This window comes from Podospora anserina, chromosome 1 (genome assembly GCF_000226545.1).
Source record: "Podospora anserina S mat+ genomic DNA chromosome 1, supercontig 1".
NCBI classification, from domain to species: domain Eukaryota; kingdom Fungi; phylum Ascomycota; class Sordariomycetes; order Sordariales; family Podosporaceae; genus Podospora; species Podospora anserina.
In genome coordinates, this window is record NW_001914859.1 from 2,210,463 (window position 1) to 2,229,429 (window position 18,967).

At 51.8% G+C, this 18,967-nt stretch overlaps 3 protein-coding genes across 3 annotated transcripts, besides 1 other annotated feature; 1 reads left to right on the top strand and 2 right to left on the bottom strand.

The window, feature by feature from the left end:
• Positions 1-2,133: 2,133 nt before the first annotated feature.
• PODANS_1_6200 (uncharacterized protein) lies at positions 2,134-6,971 on the top strand (the record flags this gene model as incomplete). The annotated part of the gene is made up of 3 exons (XM_001912802.1): positions 2,134-2,363; positions 2,426-6,809; positions 6,870-6,971. The coding sequence occupies 3 exons, from the start codon at positions 2,134-2,136 to the stop codon at positions 6,969-6,971; spliced, it is 4,716 nt and encodes a 1,571-aa protein (XP_001912837.1).
• Positions 6,972-7,751: 780 nt separating this feature from the next.
• Positions 7,752-7,841, bottom strand: a tRNA (tRNA-Tyr).
• Positions 7,842-9,112: 1,271 nt separating this feature from the next.
• Positions 9,113-9,919, bottom strand: PODANS_1_6210 (uncharacterized protein; the record flags this gene model as incomplete). Its single annotated transcript, XM_001912803.1, has 3 exons — positions 9,113-9,416; positions 9,471-9,804; positions 9,916-9,919. 3 exons carry the CDS (start codon positions 9,917-9,919, stop codon positions 9,113-9,115), a joined length of 642 nt encoding a protein of 213 aa, XP_001912838.1.
• A 6,183-nt stretch (positions 9,920-16,102) lies between these two features.
• PODANS_1_6220 (uncharacterized protein) lies at positions 16,103-17,591 on the bottom strand (the record flags this gene model as incomplete). The annotated part of the gene is made up of 3 exons (XM_001912804.1): positions 16,103-16,475; positions 16,540-17,459; positions 17,526-17,591. The coding sequence occupies 3 exons, from the start codon at positions 17,589-17,591 to the stop codon at positions 16,103-16,105; spliced, it is 1,359 nt and encodes a 452-aa protein (XP_001912839.1).
• Positions 17,592-18,967: the final 1,376 nt, after the last annotated feature.

Sequence of the window (18,967 nt, forward strand, 5' to 3'; positions counted from 1 at the left end):
ATTGATCACAAGACTCTGCCGAGGCTTGAAGAGCAACAACTCCTGATAATGCGATAATTACCTGCCCATGCGCTGAGAATTTCTGCAATACAACCATGCCTCGGCCTTCAACACCAAGGCTGTTATCGCGAATACCACAGTGAATATGGCGATCGTTCCAATACGAGATGGTATCAACGGACCCCGGAGCACCGGATGCAGACCCAGGACTTGAGCCGCATCACTTGGACGTCCGTGACAGAATCCCCTCGTGCTGTAGCCAGGGTCGGGCCGCTGCTTGGACGCCGGTGTTGCTGGGACATGCGTCTCTGCAGGATCAGTACCTACAGGATGAATGGGGCTTCAACATGCACACATGGTGGAAGTGCATAAGCTCGCTGCCAAACCATTCGCTTCTCGGGGTCGTCTGGAGTTGATATATAACACCACCACCGTTGGTACAGAATCAAAGTGGTGGTTGTCGAGTCAGAACCATCACCGTTGGAGGTCATCAAGGTTCACCATCGGCTGACCTCTGCGATTCTTTTGCGATCTCTCAGGTGTTGCTCGATCAGGACTTTGTCGACTTCCGACTCTGGATTTTGCCTAGGGAATAGGGCTCTTGCATAGGTACCCTGTTCTCGCTTTATCATTGAAACAAAGATCGATACCACGATGCTATCGTTCCAACAGTCCAAGATGTGCTTCGGTTTCGGTCACCTATAAGAGTTCCGAACAGCTACCTGTCGTGAGGCTTGTATGTTGCCAAGATGCCGCCGAGGACATCAACAGATCAAGTTCCAGCCGCAGCAGGGGGGGCCACGGGGCGGGGGTCAACAAGCGGTCTGGACTCTACGGCGTGCAATTCGCCAAGCCCCTCGATTCTGCGTGATGTCATCGAACATGGGCGCTGAGATGCGCTAAAACATGCGGGGCACCGGGCGACGCCTCTCCTAATATTTCTCACTCCGGCCTCGTCACCACCATCACCATCAGGCGGAAACAACGCGGGATCGTTCAAGGGGAACACGGAAAGCTCCTCCGATAGACAAGTGGATGGCAGTTTGACACGGGTTTTGACACGCGGAACCACCGGAGCTCGTGAAGGAGGCTCGCCACCTATCACAATGTTTTGGGATCAAACCAAAACTGCCCCGCTATCGAGTCTCAGGAGGCTCGAAGCACCCACCATTTATATAGGGAACGGGCGAAAACATCGGACTCTCTCGGTGTCGGTGCTCACCTTGGAGCGGGATGGAAGAGATTCTGCTTCAGGTGCCGCTCCGATCGGGCTTGATGGATAGGTTGGTGCCATTGAAAATTGAAACCAACAAGGACCCCGCCGGGCCGCACTGTCGGTTGCCCGCTTGTGCCTGTCAATCTGACGACATTACAGTATTCTTGGATATCGCAGGCCCATGCATAGGCCTACGAGCCGGGGCGTTCTGCGCCTTTGAACTTCCATTTCCGTCTTTTCTCTCCAAGCCTCTGGACAATCCCATGGGACCTGCAGGCTGCAGACAGCGGCGTAGGTTTCCAAGTGCCCTGTTACTGTTTGCTGCTCCCACAACCCCTGCCTCTCAGGAGGTTGAATAGGAATGGCTTCACCCCATCCATGCCTTCCAACTTTTCTGCATCTGCTTTCTTCCCTGCATAGAGACCCCATACCCTTACAGTGCTGCTGTTCCCTGCTTTTCAGCTCTAACGATCCAAACCCGCACGAAGCTGTCCGAGAACCACAGAACCAAGCTCCGCTAAGCTGCCGATTCCCTAGCGCCTCGCGATTGACACGCAGGCCAACCTAACCTTGGTGTCAGACGGTTCCGCCCACAGGTAGCAAACCAGCTTTCGACGTGGCTTGTCACGACAGGGTGTCGGACTACTCTTTCGAATCGTACTTAGCTCGGGGTAGAGCTCTCTCTGTGATGTCCTCGCGACTTCTGCGCTCTCTCTGCCTCTGTTTCTGTCTCATCTGGTGCTTTTCAGACAGAAGAAGGAGGTAGATCATCTGCCTTTTTGGCCCCATTTGGACCCGACGCGGGGCAACGTCCATCACCATTGGTACCTTACGGATACCGTACCTCGACTAGCTGCATCTACAGCTCCCCTATTAGCTCCCAAGTTCGCCCCCCTTTTTTTTTCCCTTCTTTCACCATGATCCCCAAAACCATGGTTTCCAACGAGGTTTACCTGCTGCCACTCAACGATGATGGCTCGCCCCAGGTCGCCGGCGAGTACATCTATCTGGCACCCAAGACCAACGACCCCGTGACCATTCGATTTGCCATCGAGGGCACATCGAGCATCTGCCGCCATGGCAGCTTGTGGGTCAACATTCCCGAACAGGGACAAGAGTTCCGCCGGGACAAATTTCGAGAGTTCAAGTATGTTTGTTGTCTGGGAATGCAATACATGTCGTACCACAAAGACTAATCTGTTTTACTAGGCTTGTCCCCGATTTCAACCGCACACTTGAGATCTCGATCCCCATCTACGAAGCCGGTGCTTATGCCTTTTACACCACATACGCCGAGCTGCCCGACCTTGCAAACAACTTGAAGCCCCAGACAAATGGCAATGCCAAGGTCCAGACCAAACAGACACCAACATACTACATCGATGTTGCACCACGGCTTTCTCTCGATGGTCAACCACTGCCGCTGCCTGCACTGTCCGTATTCTCTATTATTAGCAAGTTTATGGGCAAGTATCCCAATGACTGGGAGAAACATCTCCGTGGCATCAGCGACAGGGGCTACAACATGGTCCACTTCACGCCACTGCAAGTGAGAGGTGACTCGAATTCCCCATACAGTCTCTACGACCAGCTCGGGTGGGACCCAGTCTGTTTCCCTGGGGGTGAGAAGGATGTGAAGAAGTTGGTCGATAGCCTCGAAAAGAACCACTCTCTTCTCAGCTTGACCGACATCGTCCTCAACCACACAGCACACAACAGCGAGTGGCTTCTGGAGCACCCAGAAGCTGGCTACAATCTCACCACAGCACCATGGCTCGAGTCGGCATATCTTCTGGACACCAAGCTGCTCGAGTTGGGCTTCAAGCTGGGAGACCTCGGGTTGCCTACGGAACTCAAGTCTGTTGACGATTTGGTGCTGATCATGGGTGCGATCAAGAAGGAGGTCATTGCTGAGATCCGCCTCTGGGAGTACTATGTTCTGGACGTCGAACGGGATGCTGATGCGGCTGTCGAATCTTGGGTCGTTGGCCGGACCAACTTCCCAGACGGTTCCATCGGCAGCCATGGTCTAGACGGCCTTCGCTCTACTTCCCTTGAGGAACAAGCGCAATGGATCACCAAGCATGGTCTTCAAAACATGGATCGTCTAGGAGAGCGTTTTAGGAGGCGTGCCGACCCCAGTGTGGCTGCGGCCCTCTTATCCGTTCTGTTTGGCAAGTACGAAGGCAACAAGGGCAGCGCTGCCGACCAAGCCGCTGCTCGCAACGCCCTTGTCAAGATCCTAGACGTTGTCAATGTGCCCTTCTACGAGGAATACGACGCTGAAGTTGCCGATACTCTCCAGCAGGTCTTCAACCGTATCAAGTATGTCCGGTTGGATGACAACGGCCCAAAGCTTGGACCGATCAACCAGGCGAACCCCTTGATTGAGACCTACTTCACTCGTCTGCCTCTGAATGAGAAGACCAAAAAGCACAGGAAGGAGGACTTGGTGCTTGTGAACAACGGCTGGGTCTGGGGTGGAAATGCTCTGGTCGACAATGCCGGCCCTGAATCCCGAGTCTACCTTCGCCGTGAGGTTATCGTCTGGGGTGATTGCACCAAGCTCAGATATGGTGCCGGGCCTCAAGACAGCCCATGGCTGTGGGAACACATGACCAAGTATGCTCGCATGTTAGCCAAGTACTTTGCCGGCTTCCGCATTGACAACTGCCACTCGACTCCTCTTCACGTTGCCGAGCACATCCTCGACGAGGCTCGCCGCGTGAGACCTAATCTATATGTTGTCGCCGAGCTCTTTACGGGCTCCGAGGAGATGGACTATGTCTTTGTCAAGAGACTTGGCATCAGCTCTCTCATTCGTGAGGCCATGCAGGCGTGGAGCACTGGTGAGCTGAGTCGTCTTGTTCACCGTCATGGTGGTCGCCCCATTGGCAGCTTCGAGGTGGATGAGATCTCGAGTGCGGATGTTCGCAGTGCCTCCAAGACCAACGGCACAAACGGTACCAATGGTGCGAACGGACATTACACACGTGAGATCATTCGCCGCATCAAGCCAGTTCCTGTCCAGGCACTCTTCATGGACTGCACCCACGATAACGAGGTTCCTGCTCAGAAGCGCGATGCCCGTGACACGCTGCCCAATGCTGCCCTTGTCAGCATGTGCGCGAGTGCCACCGGCAGCGTCATGGGTTACGACGAGATCTATCCTCGTCTGATCGAGCTTGTCCACGAGACCAGACTGTACACATCCGAATCTTCCAAGTTCCCAGTCAAGGTCGGCGAAGGCAAGGGTGGCATCGCTGGTGTCAAGAAGCTTCTCAATCAGATCCACACCCTGATGGGTATGGATGGTTATGATGAGACGCATATCCACCACGAAGATCAGTATGTCACTGTTCACAGAGTTCACCCAGTATCTCGCAAGGGATACTTCCTCATTGCCCATACCGCGTTTCCGGGATATGGAAACGGGAATGGCGCTTTCAACCCCGTCCACCTGACCGGCACCAAAGCCAAACACATTGGTAGCTGGATGCTCGAGGTTGATGCAAGCAAGGAGGCTGTGGAAGAGGTTCTGAGCGACAAGAAGCTGCTCCGTGGCCTTCCCAGTCGTCTAATTGGTCTCCCTGGCGTTCGTATGGAGGTCAAGGGCCAAGACACCATTATCACTGTCCGCGAAAAGTTCCCTCCTGGCAGCATTGCGCTCTTTGAGACTTGGATCCCCGCGGCGGAGCACTCGAGTGGTTTGGACACCTTTGTCACGTCCGGAGCCAAGGCCGCGATGGCCGAGCTTGACCTGGTTGATCTCAACTTCCTTCTCTATAAGTGCGAGCCGGAAGAACGTGACGCCAGCGAGGGGAGAGATGGCGTCTATGACATTCCCGGACATGGCAAGCTTGTCTATGCTGGCCTTCAGGGCTGGTGGAGCATCATGAAGGATATCACCAGGGACAATAACCTGGCTCACCCACTGTGCCAAAACCTTCGTGATGGACAGTGGGCGCTGGACTATACCCTGGGTAGACTTGAGCGTGCGGCCAAGAAGGAGAACTACAAGCGGTTGGGTAAGCCTGCTGCCTGGCTCAAGGAGCGGTTCGATGCCATCCGTGGTATTCCTAGCTTCCTTCTCCCGCGGTACTTTGCCCTGGTTCTCAGGACTGCGTACATGGCTGCATTCAAAAGGGGCATTTCCCTCATGAACAACAATGTTCAGAAGGGGCAATGGTTCCTCCAAAGCCTCAGCATGGTGAGCGTTCAGCAGACTGGTCTTGTCAAGTCCGCCTCGCTCTACCCTGATCGCCTGGTCCCATCGCTCGCTGCTGGCCTTCCTCACTTTGCTGTTGAATGGGCTCGCTGCTGGGGACGCGACGTCTTCATCTCTCTCCGTGGTCTCTACCTCGGTACCGGTCGCTTCGATGAGGCCAAGGAACACATCCGTGCCTTTGCTAGTGTGCTGAAGCACGGCATGATCCCCAACCTTCTCGGTAGTGGTAACACTCCGCGATACAACGCCAGAGACTCTGTTTGGTTCTTCTTGCAGTGCATCCAAGACTACACTCGGATCGTTCCTGATGGGCTGTCGCTGCTTGACGAGAAGGTCAAGAGACGGTTCCTGCCATATGACGACGCCTACTTTGATACCGCCGACACTCGTGCCTACAGCAAGGAGAGCACCATCCGCGAGATCATCCAGGAGGTCTTTCAGCGCCACGCCGAGGGCATGAAGTTCCGCGAGGCCAATGCCGGCCCTAACCTTGACATGCAGATGAGTGACAATGGCTTCAACCAAGAGATCAAGGTCGACTGGTCCAACGGTTTTGTGTTTGGTGGCAACCAAGACAATTGCGGCACTTGGATGGACAAGATGGGCGAAAGCGAAAGAGCTCGCTCCAAGGGCGTCCCGGGCACTCCCCGTGACGGCGCCGCCGTTGAGATCACCGGTCTGTTGTACAGCGGTCTCAAGTGGTTTGCCTCCCTCCACGAGCAAGGCAAACACGACCAATCCGGCGTCAGAAAAGCCGACGGCTCAACCATCACCTTCAAGGACTGGGCCGCTCTCATCAAGAAGAACTTTGAGCGCTGCTACTTTATCCCCATCTCTTCCGAAGACGACAAGGACTACGACGTCAACCCTGCCATCATCAACCGCCGTGGCATCTACAAGGACTTGTACAAATCCGGCAAGGAATACGAGGACTACCAGCTCCGTCCCAACTTCCCCATTGCCATGACCGCCGCCCCGGATCTGTTTGTCCCTGAGCATGCCATGCACGCGCTTTGCATTGCGGACTCTGCTCTTCGCGGCCCGACGGGCATGGCTACGCTTGACCCGAGCGATTTGAACTATAGGCCTTATTACCGCAACAGTGAGGACAGTGATGATTTTGCGACGAGTAAAGGGAGGAACTATCACCAGGGGCCGGAGTGGTTGTGGCCTACGGGGTTCTTCTTGAGGGCGCTGCTCAAGTTTGATCTGATGAGAAGGGGGAAGGAGGATGCGGAGGGAAGGACGGAGGCGTTCCAGCAGGTGACGAGGAGACTGATTGGGTGTAAAGAGATGATTGAGCGGAGCCCATGGGCGGGGTTGACCGAGTTGACGCAGAAGGGGGGGGAGGAGTGTGCTGATTCTGTGAGTTTCTTTTTGAAGTTATAAGGATTGATGATGACGATGTGCTAATGCTGGATGCAGTCACCTACTCAGGCTTGGTCGGCGGGTTGCTTGATTGATCTTTATATGGATGCTGCGGAGGAGCAGGCGATTTTGGAGGCGAAGAGTTTGCCTCTGAGGTAGCTTGTTGGTTGGTGGTGGTAGCCATGATGATGATGATGACGACGGAACATGGGTGGAGGTCTTTTGTTTTCTTCGAGGGGGTGGTGGAACAGGTATAAAAACAGACATAGCATAGAATGGGTAAATTGGAATGGGAAATGGGTACAGTCGATGTCGAGATATTGGGGCTTTTGTGGTGCATGCGGATTACGTTACCTAGCAAAGAGTTTTTGGATCGATCCCTCTTGGATGCTCTCTTGATGACCAAACCATTGCCTGCTTTCAAGGCCTCTGAACTATTGCATAAGGCATGTGGGCTATTTCTCGATATATAATCGCCGTTGGTAAGTGGTGCTGATAGAGGCCTATCTCAACATGCAGCATCCTTTCTCTGTCCAGAATGGTTGGGCAAGGTACCTATGTCAGCTGACGGCAGCGGTAATCTTGCACCAAAGCAAACGCAACATCCGATCAGACTTTTTCTGTTTTGTGTGCTGAAACAGGAAAATGTGAGAGAGCTCGCGATGATAAGCCTACTAATCGTTGGTTGGATATAGAATGAAGAAGCAGTACGAGAAGAGAAAAGAAAAGAGCAACTAAGAAAAGGGGTGAACATCCGAATGGGGTAGCCCAGACTGCGCTACGCACTCAGCCAGCCTCACAAGCAGAAAGGGGGTGTCCTTCTAAAGTGAGTAGGAAAGGAAGCAAAAGGGAAACAAAAAGGTGGCTGTGTAAGGGAAAAAAAAATAGATAGGAAAAAAGAGCTGTGCATAAAAACAGTTGATAAAAAATGAAGTTGTGTCCCCTCGACCGGAATCGAGCCGGTGACCTTTCGGTATCGATAAATTGCCATTTACAGCCGAACGTGATAGCCAACTACACCACAAGGGGATTTATTGTTTGTTGCATTGTTCGTTTTAGAATTGTCCCTATGTTGAGAGGGCCACGCCGAATTCGATCTGTCTTTTGTTCCAGAGTCGGGTTTAAACTGCTACTGTACAAACCTGAGCGAAAACTGTTGAAACAACACCTGGGTAGGTCTCCTCATCAGGCCAGAAAGAAGGTCCTGATGTGGCTGTTTGGGGCGTGCGTGGTTTGAGGTTCGATGGATGACGAGTCTTGGGAGCTTGGCCAGCCTACGCCACAGCGGACGTCGTGTGGTGCAGAGGGGATGGAGAGTGCTCAGCCTACTTCAGAAGAGGACCCCAAAGAGGTAGTCAAAATGCTTCATCTCATGAATAGTATGCCTGTGCTTTGTAAAAGCGTCTTTACCAAACTTTCAAGGCCTTGATCTTGTCTCACAGTGCCGCAGCGGGCGCGCAACGACACATCAACAGCGTTACACCACTACTAACTCGCAACATCACCGCCTCACCACAACTATACCCAAGGAATCTCACTCTCAGCAACAGAATTCGTCTCTCCATTCTCCATATCAAACGGTATGCACTTTATGTAAATACCTAACCCCTTTTATACTTGAACTTTCCCACCAACGCCCTTCACTCCCCTTTCTTTCCCTAGCCAAAAAAAAAAAGAAAAAAAAAGGAGCGTGTAGCTATAACCAAAACCCAAAACCCACGTGTCCTATCCAAAACCAGCTCATTCCCCATCATCAATAATGCAAAAAAAAGGAGTGACTCGCCAATCCACCAAAAGATATCCATCCATTCCCAATGTCTCCTCCCTTGGTAGATACCCGCCTGAACCAGCCACAGCACACACACAATGCAGTGAGGAACGTTCCAAGGAAAGGTACAAAAGGTGGTGAAAAAAAAAGATATTATACTGCGTTTGTTTCAAATACCTACGTGAGAAGAACGAAAATTAGAAGGAAAAAAGCATCGAATAGCCCAAAAAAAAAAGGAGAGTGATGGGGTATAATGCATCGAGAATTTCACTTCGAATGCACAAAAAAAAAGATCCCTGAAACCTGGTTTTTCCCCTGGGCCCCTTTCCCAAACCAACCCGTCCCATGCACACACCGCACTGTTTTGGTGATATAGTGGGTGTTTAGTTCTGTGTGTTATTTACGTCTATGCCTCTCTGGGTCTCCAGAGAGTATTGTGTTTGTGCAATGCGTAGTGAGTTGCTGATGAAGTCGATGCGGTTCAATATGATGTTGGACTGGTATCCAGAAAAACCACTCATTCCTGAGCCCCTCACGTCCTCTCCTTGACAATCCACCTCTTCTTCTCTTTCGGCTTCTCCTCGTAAACCCGGGCAGCGCTGAGGGGCGCTGGTTCGAAAATGCCGGCTGATGGACGGTGAATTGACCCAGAGTTGCTTTCGTTTGGCACGACTCTCCCTGACTCGGTGGCATGCGCGAGGTTGGCACCCAAGGCGTACTGGCGGTCCTTCTTACGCAGGTATCGTTTCCTCCAGATGCAGGCGCCAACCCAGATACCGACTATCGCCACCACCATGATCACCAAGAAAATTACCCATTGGTAATGTGTCTCGATCCTGTAAGCCTTGGTTAGCCAAAAAGTCTCGGGCATCACGAAAACGTCGTCTTACCAGGTGCCGCCAGTAGAGTTCTGCGCGGGCCGCACTGTCGATGTGGACGTCGTTTGTTGCCCGGCAGTGGTGGGTTGTACATTGGAGCAAAAGCCCGAAAACCACTGTTGGATTCTTGAGTAGGCAGACGGGTCAGATGCACACGCATCGGGGCATACTCCTGTAGTGCCCGTCTTCCAGGCCGCCAACCTAGGGTCGTTGCAGAAGCAGCTATTGTAGACGCTGTTGTCGGCTGGGGGCGCTCCTGGTGGTACGCAGCCTCCGTTGACATCGTATAGAACACCACAATCCTTCACACAAGCAGGCAGCTGCCCCTCGGGAATAAGAACGATGTCTGCAGTGAACAGTCAGTACGGGTCTGTGGGAAACACAAGTCGGTTACATCTCGAAATTGACGTTGCGCAGTACGTCCTTCAGGGAGATGAGCGATGGCAGTTGAACGTACCCATTGCGAAGAATGTTGGCAAACAAGATTGAAGCTAGTGTAAAGTGCCTGCAGCTAATATGTTGTTGATTGACGATGGGAGGCTGTCGATGTATCGCAAATCCCGACGGAAAGAAACCGCTGCTGGCTGCAGGAAACCACGATGCAGTGATCAGCAGGACAGCCAACCGATCGCCTGGAGGGCTGGTGACGTTGACACAAGCGCCCGCCTGTCGTCCGAAAAGCCAATTCTCCTTTGACAGGCGCCCGAAAAGTGTTTAAACTAGCGGCGACCGGGAACGTCGGAGAGATAGAAGAAAGAAGGGATGCAGACAAATGCTGTTGTTTGTTTCCTTCGTCCTGGATCGATTCGGAGAGGGTCTTTGTTCGGTCGTCGGCACTTGGGTGACGTCGCTATCGGTAAAACAGTCGCTTTTCCTTCCTTGGTATCCCTCTCAAATACTGCCAGCTCCGTTTCTGGAGTCGGCCAAGTCTTTGTCGATTCGTTGTTTTGTCGAAGCCGAAGAAAACAGCCCAGGAAGCCAAGATGCAAGTGTCGGGATGTCGTCGTCGCTTATAATCCGTATCGAGCCACCTTTTACAATTTCAGATCTCTCAAGAGCGAGCGAATGGTCCTTGAATTCGTCCTTCTTCCTCAATCCACTGTCGCCGTCGAAATGGCGCGAATAACGAGCGTCGTTGGTGGTGGTGGGAACGAGGGGAGGGTGGATGAGCAAGAGGGAAAGGGAAAAACAGGCGGTGGTGCAGAGGCAATAGGAAAATCAGCGAGTGAGAGGCGGGTGTGAGTGGTCGTCACTGGTCAGACAAGTTGGCGGGCTGCAACCTGGAATCGGTCGCTAGCTACAAGCAGTTCGGGTGGGCTGGGGTCGGTGACCCGGTCCGATGGGCTGAGTGATCAAGCATAAGCAGTGAATCAATGGAGGAGCGGTTGGCGGTCTGGTCTGGCTTCCCTTTCGTTTGGGCGGCATTCATCAAATCCCCCAAAACGCGCGGGTCCGCTGTGAAGGCTGCTGACGAAGCACCCTGGCAGTGTCTAGACACACACTGACGGCCACTGACACCCCAACGCATGGCGAGTGATCATGGTGGCATCCAACGCAATTCAATGGCATGGGCCAAGCAGCACGGGCCCTTAGGTCCCTACACCCTCAACGTGACCGTAACACGTTTGGTATAGCGGCCAAATTGTGGGCGTGAGGGCGCCGCGCTGCGCTCTCACTTCTCTCGTATGGAAGTAATTACCTCTTCTATACAGTAACCCCCGGGCCGGTGATTATCGTGTTCCCGTTGGAGCATTCCTTCGTTTCTTCAGCCCACCTTGATTTCACCTCATTCAGCCCTCAAGGTGTCTCGGCAGGGGACCCCGCGCCTCCAATCGATTCACGTCATGGTTCAACTTTCTCAGACATTTGGAAGGCTGAGGCGAAACAAGACAGAACAAAAGACCAGACAGCAGGGCATGGCATGACAAGTCCCAACCATGACAAGCCCAGGCAGCTTTTTTCCCATCAACAACACAACCAACACCGAGTTTAATAGGATCCGGCTCGACCGGACGAAAACATCAACCGACTCTCAGCGTTCAATGACACGCCATCAGCGGGAAAAAGCGGGCCTTGTACATGCTTGTGGGCCCCTGTTCCACACCCCACAATTACCCAAAGCGCCACCAATCAGCTGGGACGCGCCGAGGCGATTCACCGTTCGCTGCTTCGGTGCCGTTCGTGCCTGGACCTTTTTTCGCATTTTAGCCATAACGTTGCATTATTGAAATACGCAAACCACCACCTACCCAAAAGGTTGATATTTCTCTTTTGCATCCGTATAGGGTGGTGGGTGTATGTAATAGCTCACGTAATAATCGCTCGTGTTTGTGTGCGTCCTTGCTTTGGTGGTCGGGGGCCCAGGGATAACGTCAGACCAGTGCTAATGAACAGCCACAAGGTGTGAGGGGGAATGCAAGGTACCGGGCATCATGTCCGCGCGGCAGCAGGAACGGTATGCCTCATCGGAGTGAACCTACATGCGTTTTTGGCCATGGCGTTCAGCTTATGTGGCTGATATTGTTGATAGGACAGCAGTCGGGAACTCGTTGGGGGTTCGAAAAGACTGGACATTGGTCAGTTGACATTATATGAGAACTTCATGCTCGAGGAAAGATTGAGGTACCTCAGATACTCATGGAGAACACATCAGGAAGCTAAACTCCGATCCTGGGTGAGAAGAATTATGTCAAAACTCGAAGTGGGCAACAACAAACCAAAGATTCCCGAATCGGATGATGACAAGGCGGAAAGGTTGAACCCAAAGTAAAGGTCAAAATCCAGACCTCGGTGAGGTCAAACTCGCCTCTAGCAAGTCGGTGTGAACAACCAGCACATCACGAACCAAGAAAAAAACAACCAAAAAAAAAAAAAAAAAAAAAGGAGAGAAAACACTCAGCTGTTAAGAAGACCGAGAAACAGCCACAATCTGAAAAATCGCCCGACCCGCGGCTGCACCTTCCGCAACACCTCCCCAGAAAGTCCCTGCATGGGTTTCGACCCTACCCTAGATTCTGTAGGATACCGCCCCTCCAGAAATAACTGACCATCCTTCCTCGACGTCATCAAACGTTGAACAGTACCTAGATCAGGCATCCTCTAGTTCTGTACCCATCTCACACGTCTAATCTTGCCTCTTTAGCTATTGTCCTTCGCCTGCCGCTGTGGCAAAAGAAGATCACTCGGCTCCGAGGTATAACAACAAGCTGCCCGGTAGTAGTTGCCTTCTTTCCTTTTCTGGATTTTCTCGCATGAGGATGGCCTGGTGTTATCAAGACTGATTTTCTCTCTCTGTGTGTGTGTGTCACCCCTTTGAAGGATTGATCCCCCAACCCACGACCACGTGCTGTGATGGGCTTTCTGTGTGACGGGAAACCCGGCGCCCCCGGCAGTCCTTTCCGAAGTGAGGTTGATAGGCGCCTAGAGGTTACCTAGGGGTTGGTGTGGAATTGACCAATACCGCGGCTTCCCAGGTTTGTTTGATAAACGTGGCGATAAAAGAGACAGTTCGCAATGTCAAGAGGGGAGAAACATACATGACATTTGGCAGGACGCACTGTCAAATGAGGAAACATACCCCCAGCCTTTCGCCCTGGCGGTGAGGGTTTGCTTGAAGGGATATACCCAGGTTTGTTTTCAGGTCTGCTGGGTTTGGCTGAATAGATCAGACGGTGTAAAACATTATACAATTCTTGCAGGCTTTGGTCATACAATCAACAAAAAAAACCCCTTTTTTCATTGCTTTTCATGCCACCCTTCAGGTGTGTCTCCCGAGGCTCGTGGTCGGCGCCTAAATGGGGAAATGTTTGAGAGTAGGTGACAACGTGGCTGTTGGTGAGACTGAAGATTTTTTGCTGGTTTACAATGACGTCTGTTGTCTTTGAACAATATGTCTATCTGTTTGGCGCATATTGAGCTGGGAGGGCGTGGAAATCGGGCCAATCGGACGGGGTGTGAAGAGAGCCTTGGGCTCTTCCTCTCTGTCGATGCGGATTCGGATCGAGATGAAAGAGAGATTTGGTTGCCTATCCCGAGCGTGGTGGTAACCAGAGTGAGAGGGGCAAAACCGCCTCTCGTTGTTTGATCCATTCGATGCTTGACGATGGTGTCTTGAAACAAGAGAGGCACCTTTGATCCAATGTGCTGTCCGGATTGGGCCGCATGCCGTGCAACTTTGTGCAATATGAATTCAAATCATGAATGAGGCAGAGGAAGCCACCACGCCATGGCATCGGTAAAGAATAAAGTAGTTCGGACCGGTGGAGGCTGAGAATAACCTTCTGAGGTATTGTTCTCGCGTGGTCCGAGGGTGTAAACCTCCCCTTGTGCTACGGGTAGTGTTGGCTTGTGACCTGGGATTTCGGGGTCTTGTTCTTCGTAAGGGATTGTCCGTGGACAGTCGTCTGAGTGTTTCGGCTACCAACACCGAAGCTGTTTAAAGACGTGGTCAACGCAAAGCTCTTGCTTACCCTATTTTTCGGCTCGGAGCTTCTAACTCGGACATATTGTGTGACCACCACGTTTGAGGTTCTTGGCTGGGACCAGGGAATCATCAGATGTTCCCCCTCACATGGGCAGGGATTGCTTTCGGCCGTTAATACTTGCTGGAAAATATAAGCCTGATGGCACTGCAAGATACCCAGGTAGAGCAACCTTGGGCGATTGGGTGCCCCTGGGCTGGATGAGGATGCGTGGCATGCATTAGTGCCGGTATTTGAACTGATTGTGCTAACCACATGGGATTGCTTCCTTGGGGAGACATTCTGGGCGTACATCGTCACGGTGTGGCGGTGTTGTACGCTGAATCCCTTCCCAAGCTGGTACAGAATGAAATTTGACGCCAGAAAGTGAGACATCGATGGAGCAGGTCAATGATGCTGTCAAACTCTACCGAAGTTGCTTCACTGCAACGTTGTCAGCAGTTGATTTTGGTTCTCGCAGATCCTCGGGTCGAGCTTCTCGACGAAATCCTCGAGTACCATGGTATATGTTGCTTCTTGGATGTTCATCATCATATTTCACCTTGACTGTATAGTGCAAGCAGTCCCGATGTAATGGATCTGCAGCACTAACCCGTCGAAACGGTGACGCTACCGAGTACAAAGACTTGTCTTTGTTATTGTGGGAGTGCCCACGACGGCTGCATGGACCCTTCTTCCTGACGATCCCGCGCATGGTTAAGTGTCTTGAACTTTGATGGCGGAAGTCATCCTAGACGGGTTATTACGTCTCTTTTTGACCATTCGGAAGCTTCAAATGGTCTCAAAAAAGACAAGGAACACCCCTGAGACGCATCATTGCCGCTCGGTCTGGAACAGCCCGTCCGCACCCACCTCGCCTAACGTTGGTGTTCAACATTAATACAACTGCATCCACCCGGTCCTGGCAAGGCAACTAGAGGGGTAGATAGCCTTATAGGACCGGCGAACTTTTGGAGAACCTTGCTGAGGATATCATTCGGCGGGATGTCCGGGAGGCCTGTTGGCAGCAGCTGAAAGCTCAACGCCTTCTCAGACAGCAGACAGCAGGGCAAGCTCAATACGAAGAGCTAGAACGTCTTCTTGTGCCTGAAAAGTCTCTGTTTCAGACCCATTAACTGCCCGTAAGACAGCCTAGTACAGCAAGTGCCTGGGGTAAGTGCCTAGGTAGGTATAAGCTCGCAAGTGACAGGTGCCAGAACTCAGTATCTGCCATCAGTTACGCATGAGGGATGACCCAGCTATAAATTCCATGTCGCACAACACCGGCCCAGCTCGGAGGCCCGTTTGCCTCCTGGCGGTGAGCCAACAACTATCTTCCGACCTTTGTCTATTCGAGTCGACCGCTCCGTGGTTTCTGAGACAGAGCCATTGACATCCATCAACCTTGTGCTTGACGCCCACGAAGACGAATACCATCCGAGACATGCCGGAAGTGACCCTCGAGTACATGCAGGAAGACAGGCCATGTGAGAAGGAGCAACGCGGGATGTATGACATGACAATCGAATTTCCACTCCGGGATGGAGTGGGCTGTAGACACCCCTTGCGGCAGGCTGTCGACGAGTGGGATGACAGCTAGTACCAAGTACTGCCGAGGTGATTCTATCGTGGGCGAAGATGATCATCCATATACGAAGGCAGAGTGGCTGGCAAGTTGAAAATATCTATAAAGGCCTGGTCCCTTGAAGGAAAGCCCCGAGTATTTTCATCAGCCACCAGCACCAAAGCAAGATCTCAAAAGAAGAAGAACATACCTTCAACACTTCCCCGGCCATATCTGCAACACAGCACACATCTATCAACATGCCGGAAAATTCAGGAACCAGCTCTTCCCAGAGCTCAACTTCAAGTGCCACCTTGTCAGGTGCGTCTGGATACTCTTCGTATCCGAGGTAATCCAAAGCCCGTCGCCGGTTAGTACACTGCTGTCTACTCATATTTGCCCTCGACCAAGTAGCTGACCTAGGCTTCAGGTGAATTACGATGGATGAGATCGTTGGAGTGATGGTGTACATGCATGTTTTCGGTTTGCCAGGAGGTCAAAGGTGTTGAGTGATCATTGATTTCGACAGTGGAGTGGTGGACATATTTGTTTGTCTTGGGGTCTGAAATGGGGCGGCTTTTGTGCTATTTGTTTGTTTTCTTCGGTTGCTGGGTTTTTGGCTAGATGTTGGCACTGCGGTGGTGATGGCGTCTTTGACTACGAACTTCTCTCGCTTGTTCAATTAGATACCTTGAAATGATGGGTGAAAATCTAGGTCGCGTATGGCTTGCGGAGCCAAGGTGTGAAGTGATGAAGTGATGTATTTCGTAAATGTGAATTATGAATTTTGTGCGAGCATGTCCAACGGCCAAGAGAGCCAGTGGCCCCAATCCGGGCCAAGATATGCTGCGATACTTCTGAGTAGGTGAGCTCCTGAACCTGCAACATGCCAAACGTCTCGACTCAGGTGTAGGTAGAGTGCCCAGTAGCCCATCACGGCAATCGCCTCTGGTCGTCGCTGGGCAAGCAACTCGGTGAACTCTGATGGTACGGCTGCAGGCCTAACCCAGTCGTCAGCGAATACCAAACTTATGGTTCAAGATAGGAAGGTACTTGCCACATGAAGATCATTAGATAGCGTTCATTGCGCACGTCATTGCCCAAAATCCTGTCAAACCCAACTTGCAAATAAGCCGCAGCTTTGAGACAGGCCTCTTTCGACTGAGCGTCGAGACTGAGTGACTCAGAAATGAGATGTCGAAGATAGTCGCAATGATTACCCAGTGGCAATGACTGGGAAATGCTAATCGCCCAAAGAACAAGGTGCTTGATATCAGATTCGAGTAGAAGCTCCCATGCACTGATCGACACGCCTTTCAAACCACCAGAGATTGAAAGAAACTGAAGATAGCGGTCAAGAAACCCATCCAGATTCGTATCGCGCTTAGCGAGCAGATCGGCGAGTAAATGTCGGCTGAGCAAAGAACAGTAGAGGAGGAGGGCGGAGCAGTTGTTCTGGTCAATCTGAGCCTTGGCTGCAGTCTCGTTGTAAATCGAGATGGCCCTTGTTTGAAGATGCATCGCGTGCTCCGAGAAGAAGTCGGACCTGTCGGGGAAAAGCGCAACCAACCTTCGCGCGCACACCGCCAGCATCTGGTGCATCAAGTACGGAGCTTGAAGAGCGCATCTGAATAAGAGTTTCGAGGCAAAGTCGTGTAGCTCCTCGTTGAGTTCTGGTGCGTGATCAGAGAATTTGAACCGGATCATGAGCTCCATATGAGCACTGTTGACATCGTGACAGAGATGAGAGCTTGGATGGCCCAGCTCGGGTAGGGGGACACCAGGAACAGGTGCTGCATCGCCAATTGTGCCCACGGCGACATTTGACATCGGCGAGCCTGACACTGATCCTGGTGGTGATACCGCGACTCGATCACCAGCGAATGATACGGGTGCCCCGTCGGTCACTGGTGAGGCATAGCTACAGTCTCGGCCGGAGAGCGTACAGATGATGCATTTGGGGCGTTGCTCGTCACACTACATCCAGAGAGGTTAGCAATAAAGTTTTGAACCCCAACGGGAGCTAATTAGGTAGGTAGGCACCTTGACATGACGTCGTTTGCACTCGAGGCATCCCGCCCGTGACTTCTTATGACTTCTTCGAAGCATGGTTTGTGTCAGCACCAAGAATTGGCTGTTGATCAAGCGGGTGTAGGAAGTGGCCCTCTGAAACTCCAGAATTTCAGGGATCAGATCCACCAGATGCGGTTGGATTGGTGGATAGTTCCAGGCCTTAGGCCGGCTCCTTGACCGCGATCTCCGCTAAAAGAAGGCTCGACCTGGGGGTAACCTCGAAGTTAGAGATCTCACAAGTGTGAAAGAAATTCACCAGTAACGTGGTCATTCTTATACAATTAGATTGTTCTTGGTGTATTGAATTTGCTGACCTTGACTGCGGCCAAGTCGAGTAAGCACTTCGCTCCCATCGAGTTCTAGATCAAGTTTAAATCATTGATTCATCCCACGCTGAATCAAAGTCCGATAAATCACCCTAGGAAGTCGACCTAAGAAACTCCGGCTCACTAGCACTAAGCCACTAATGGCAAATTAATAGTATTGTTTGCTGCCGGGCGTGAGGATGCGGCACTGTCGTGAGAATTGATTGGGCAGTGATCTGATTGTGTAGAAATGCCCATCGGATAGTTTCAGACCTCGGATGACAAATGGCGCCTACAATACTGCTTCTTGCTACTACCATATCCAAGGTCAGTTCAAAACTATTGGTCTCACATAATCTCAACCTCCGACTGGCACGGAGCATTCTGTCCTTCTGCTCACGCTCAAATAGGGTCCTCCTGCGGATATATGCGGGTGAGAGCGGGTGTATGAAACCCATATGATTGCTCGACACTGTAAGGGTCAACCTCAAGGCGAACAGAGCTGACGTTAGGAGGAGACAAGCGAGACAACAAGCTTATCTAACGATGATAAGCTGACTCCACGGCTATGTTCAGGTAGGTAAGGTGTACAGCGACCTGCCAAAGTATCTCATCGATAAACAGCTGTGGCACATCTTTGCTTTCAAAATCTTGTGGTTGAAGGCGTCGAGTCGAGATACATACCAGGTAGTTCCAAATGTTTGTTGAAGAAAAGGTCCAAAATCATGCAAACGAAAAAGAATATCAAAAACTGTGAGCCTGAAATTTGTCCAATTGGAAAGCACACCGACCGCCTCGTTTGATGAGGACCCAGCTGGCTGGTTCTTGGGATCACCGTGGCAGGGGGGTTTCCCCTGCTAGTTTCCGCCATGAACTCCACGCTCTCCCGATGACGATCCTTCCCCTCGACACGCTTCGAAATTCAAACTCAGACGCGTCTTTTATTTTGCTCTTCATTCTCGAGTGGTGTGAGCAAGATCAGGACCGCACCCCTTTTTGGCCCTTATCTGAGTTCTGTGGCTGGATTTCAACCATTGAACCACTCCTTTTGGGTCGGTTTCATCATCTCCTGACTTTTGACTCGTACAATCCGAGTCCACAAACATC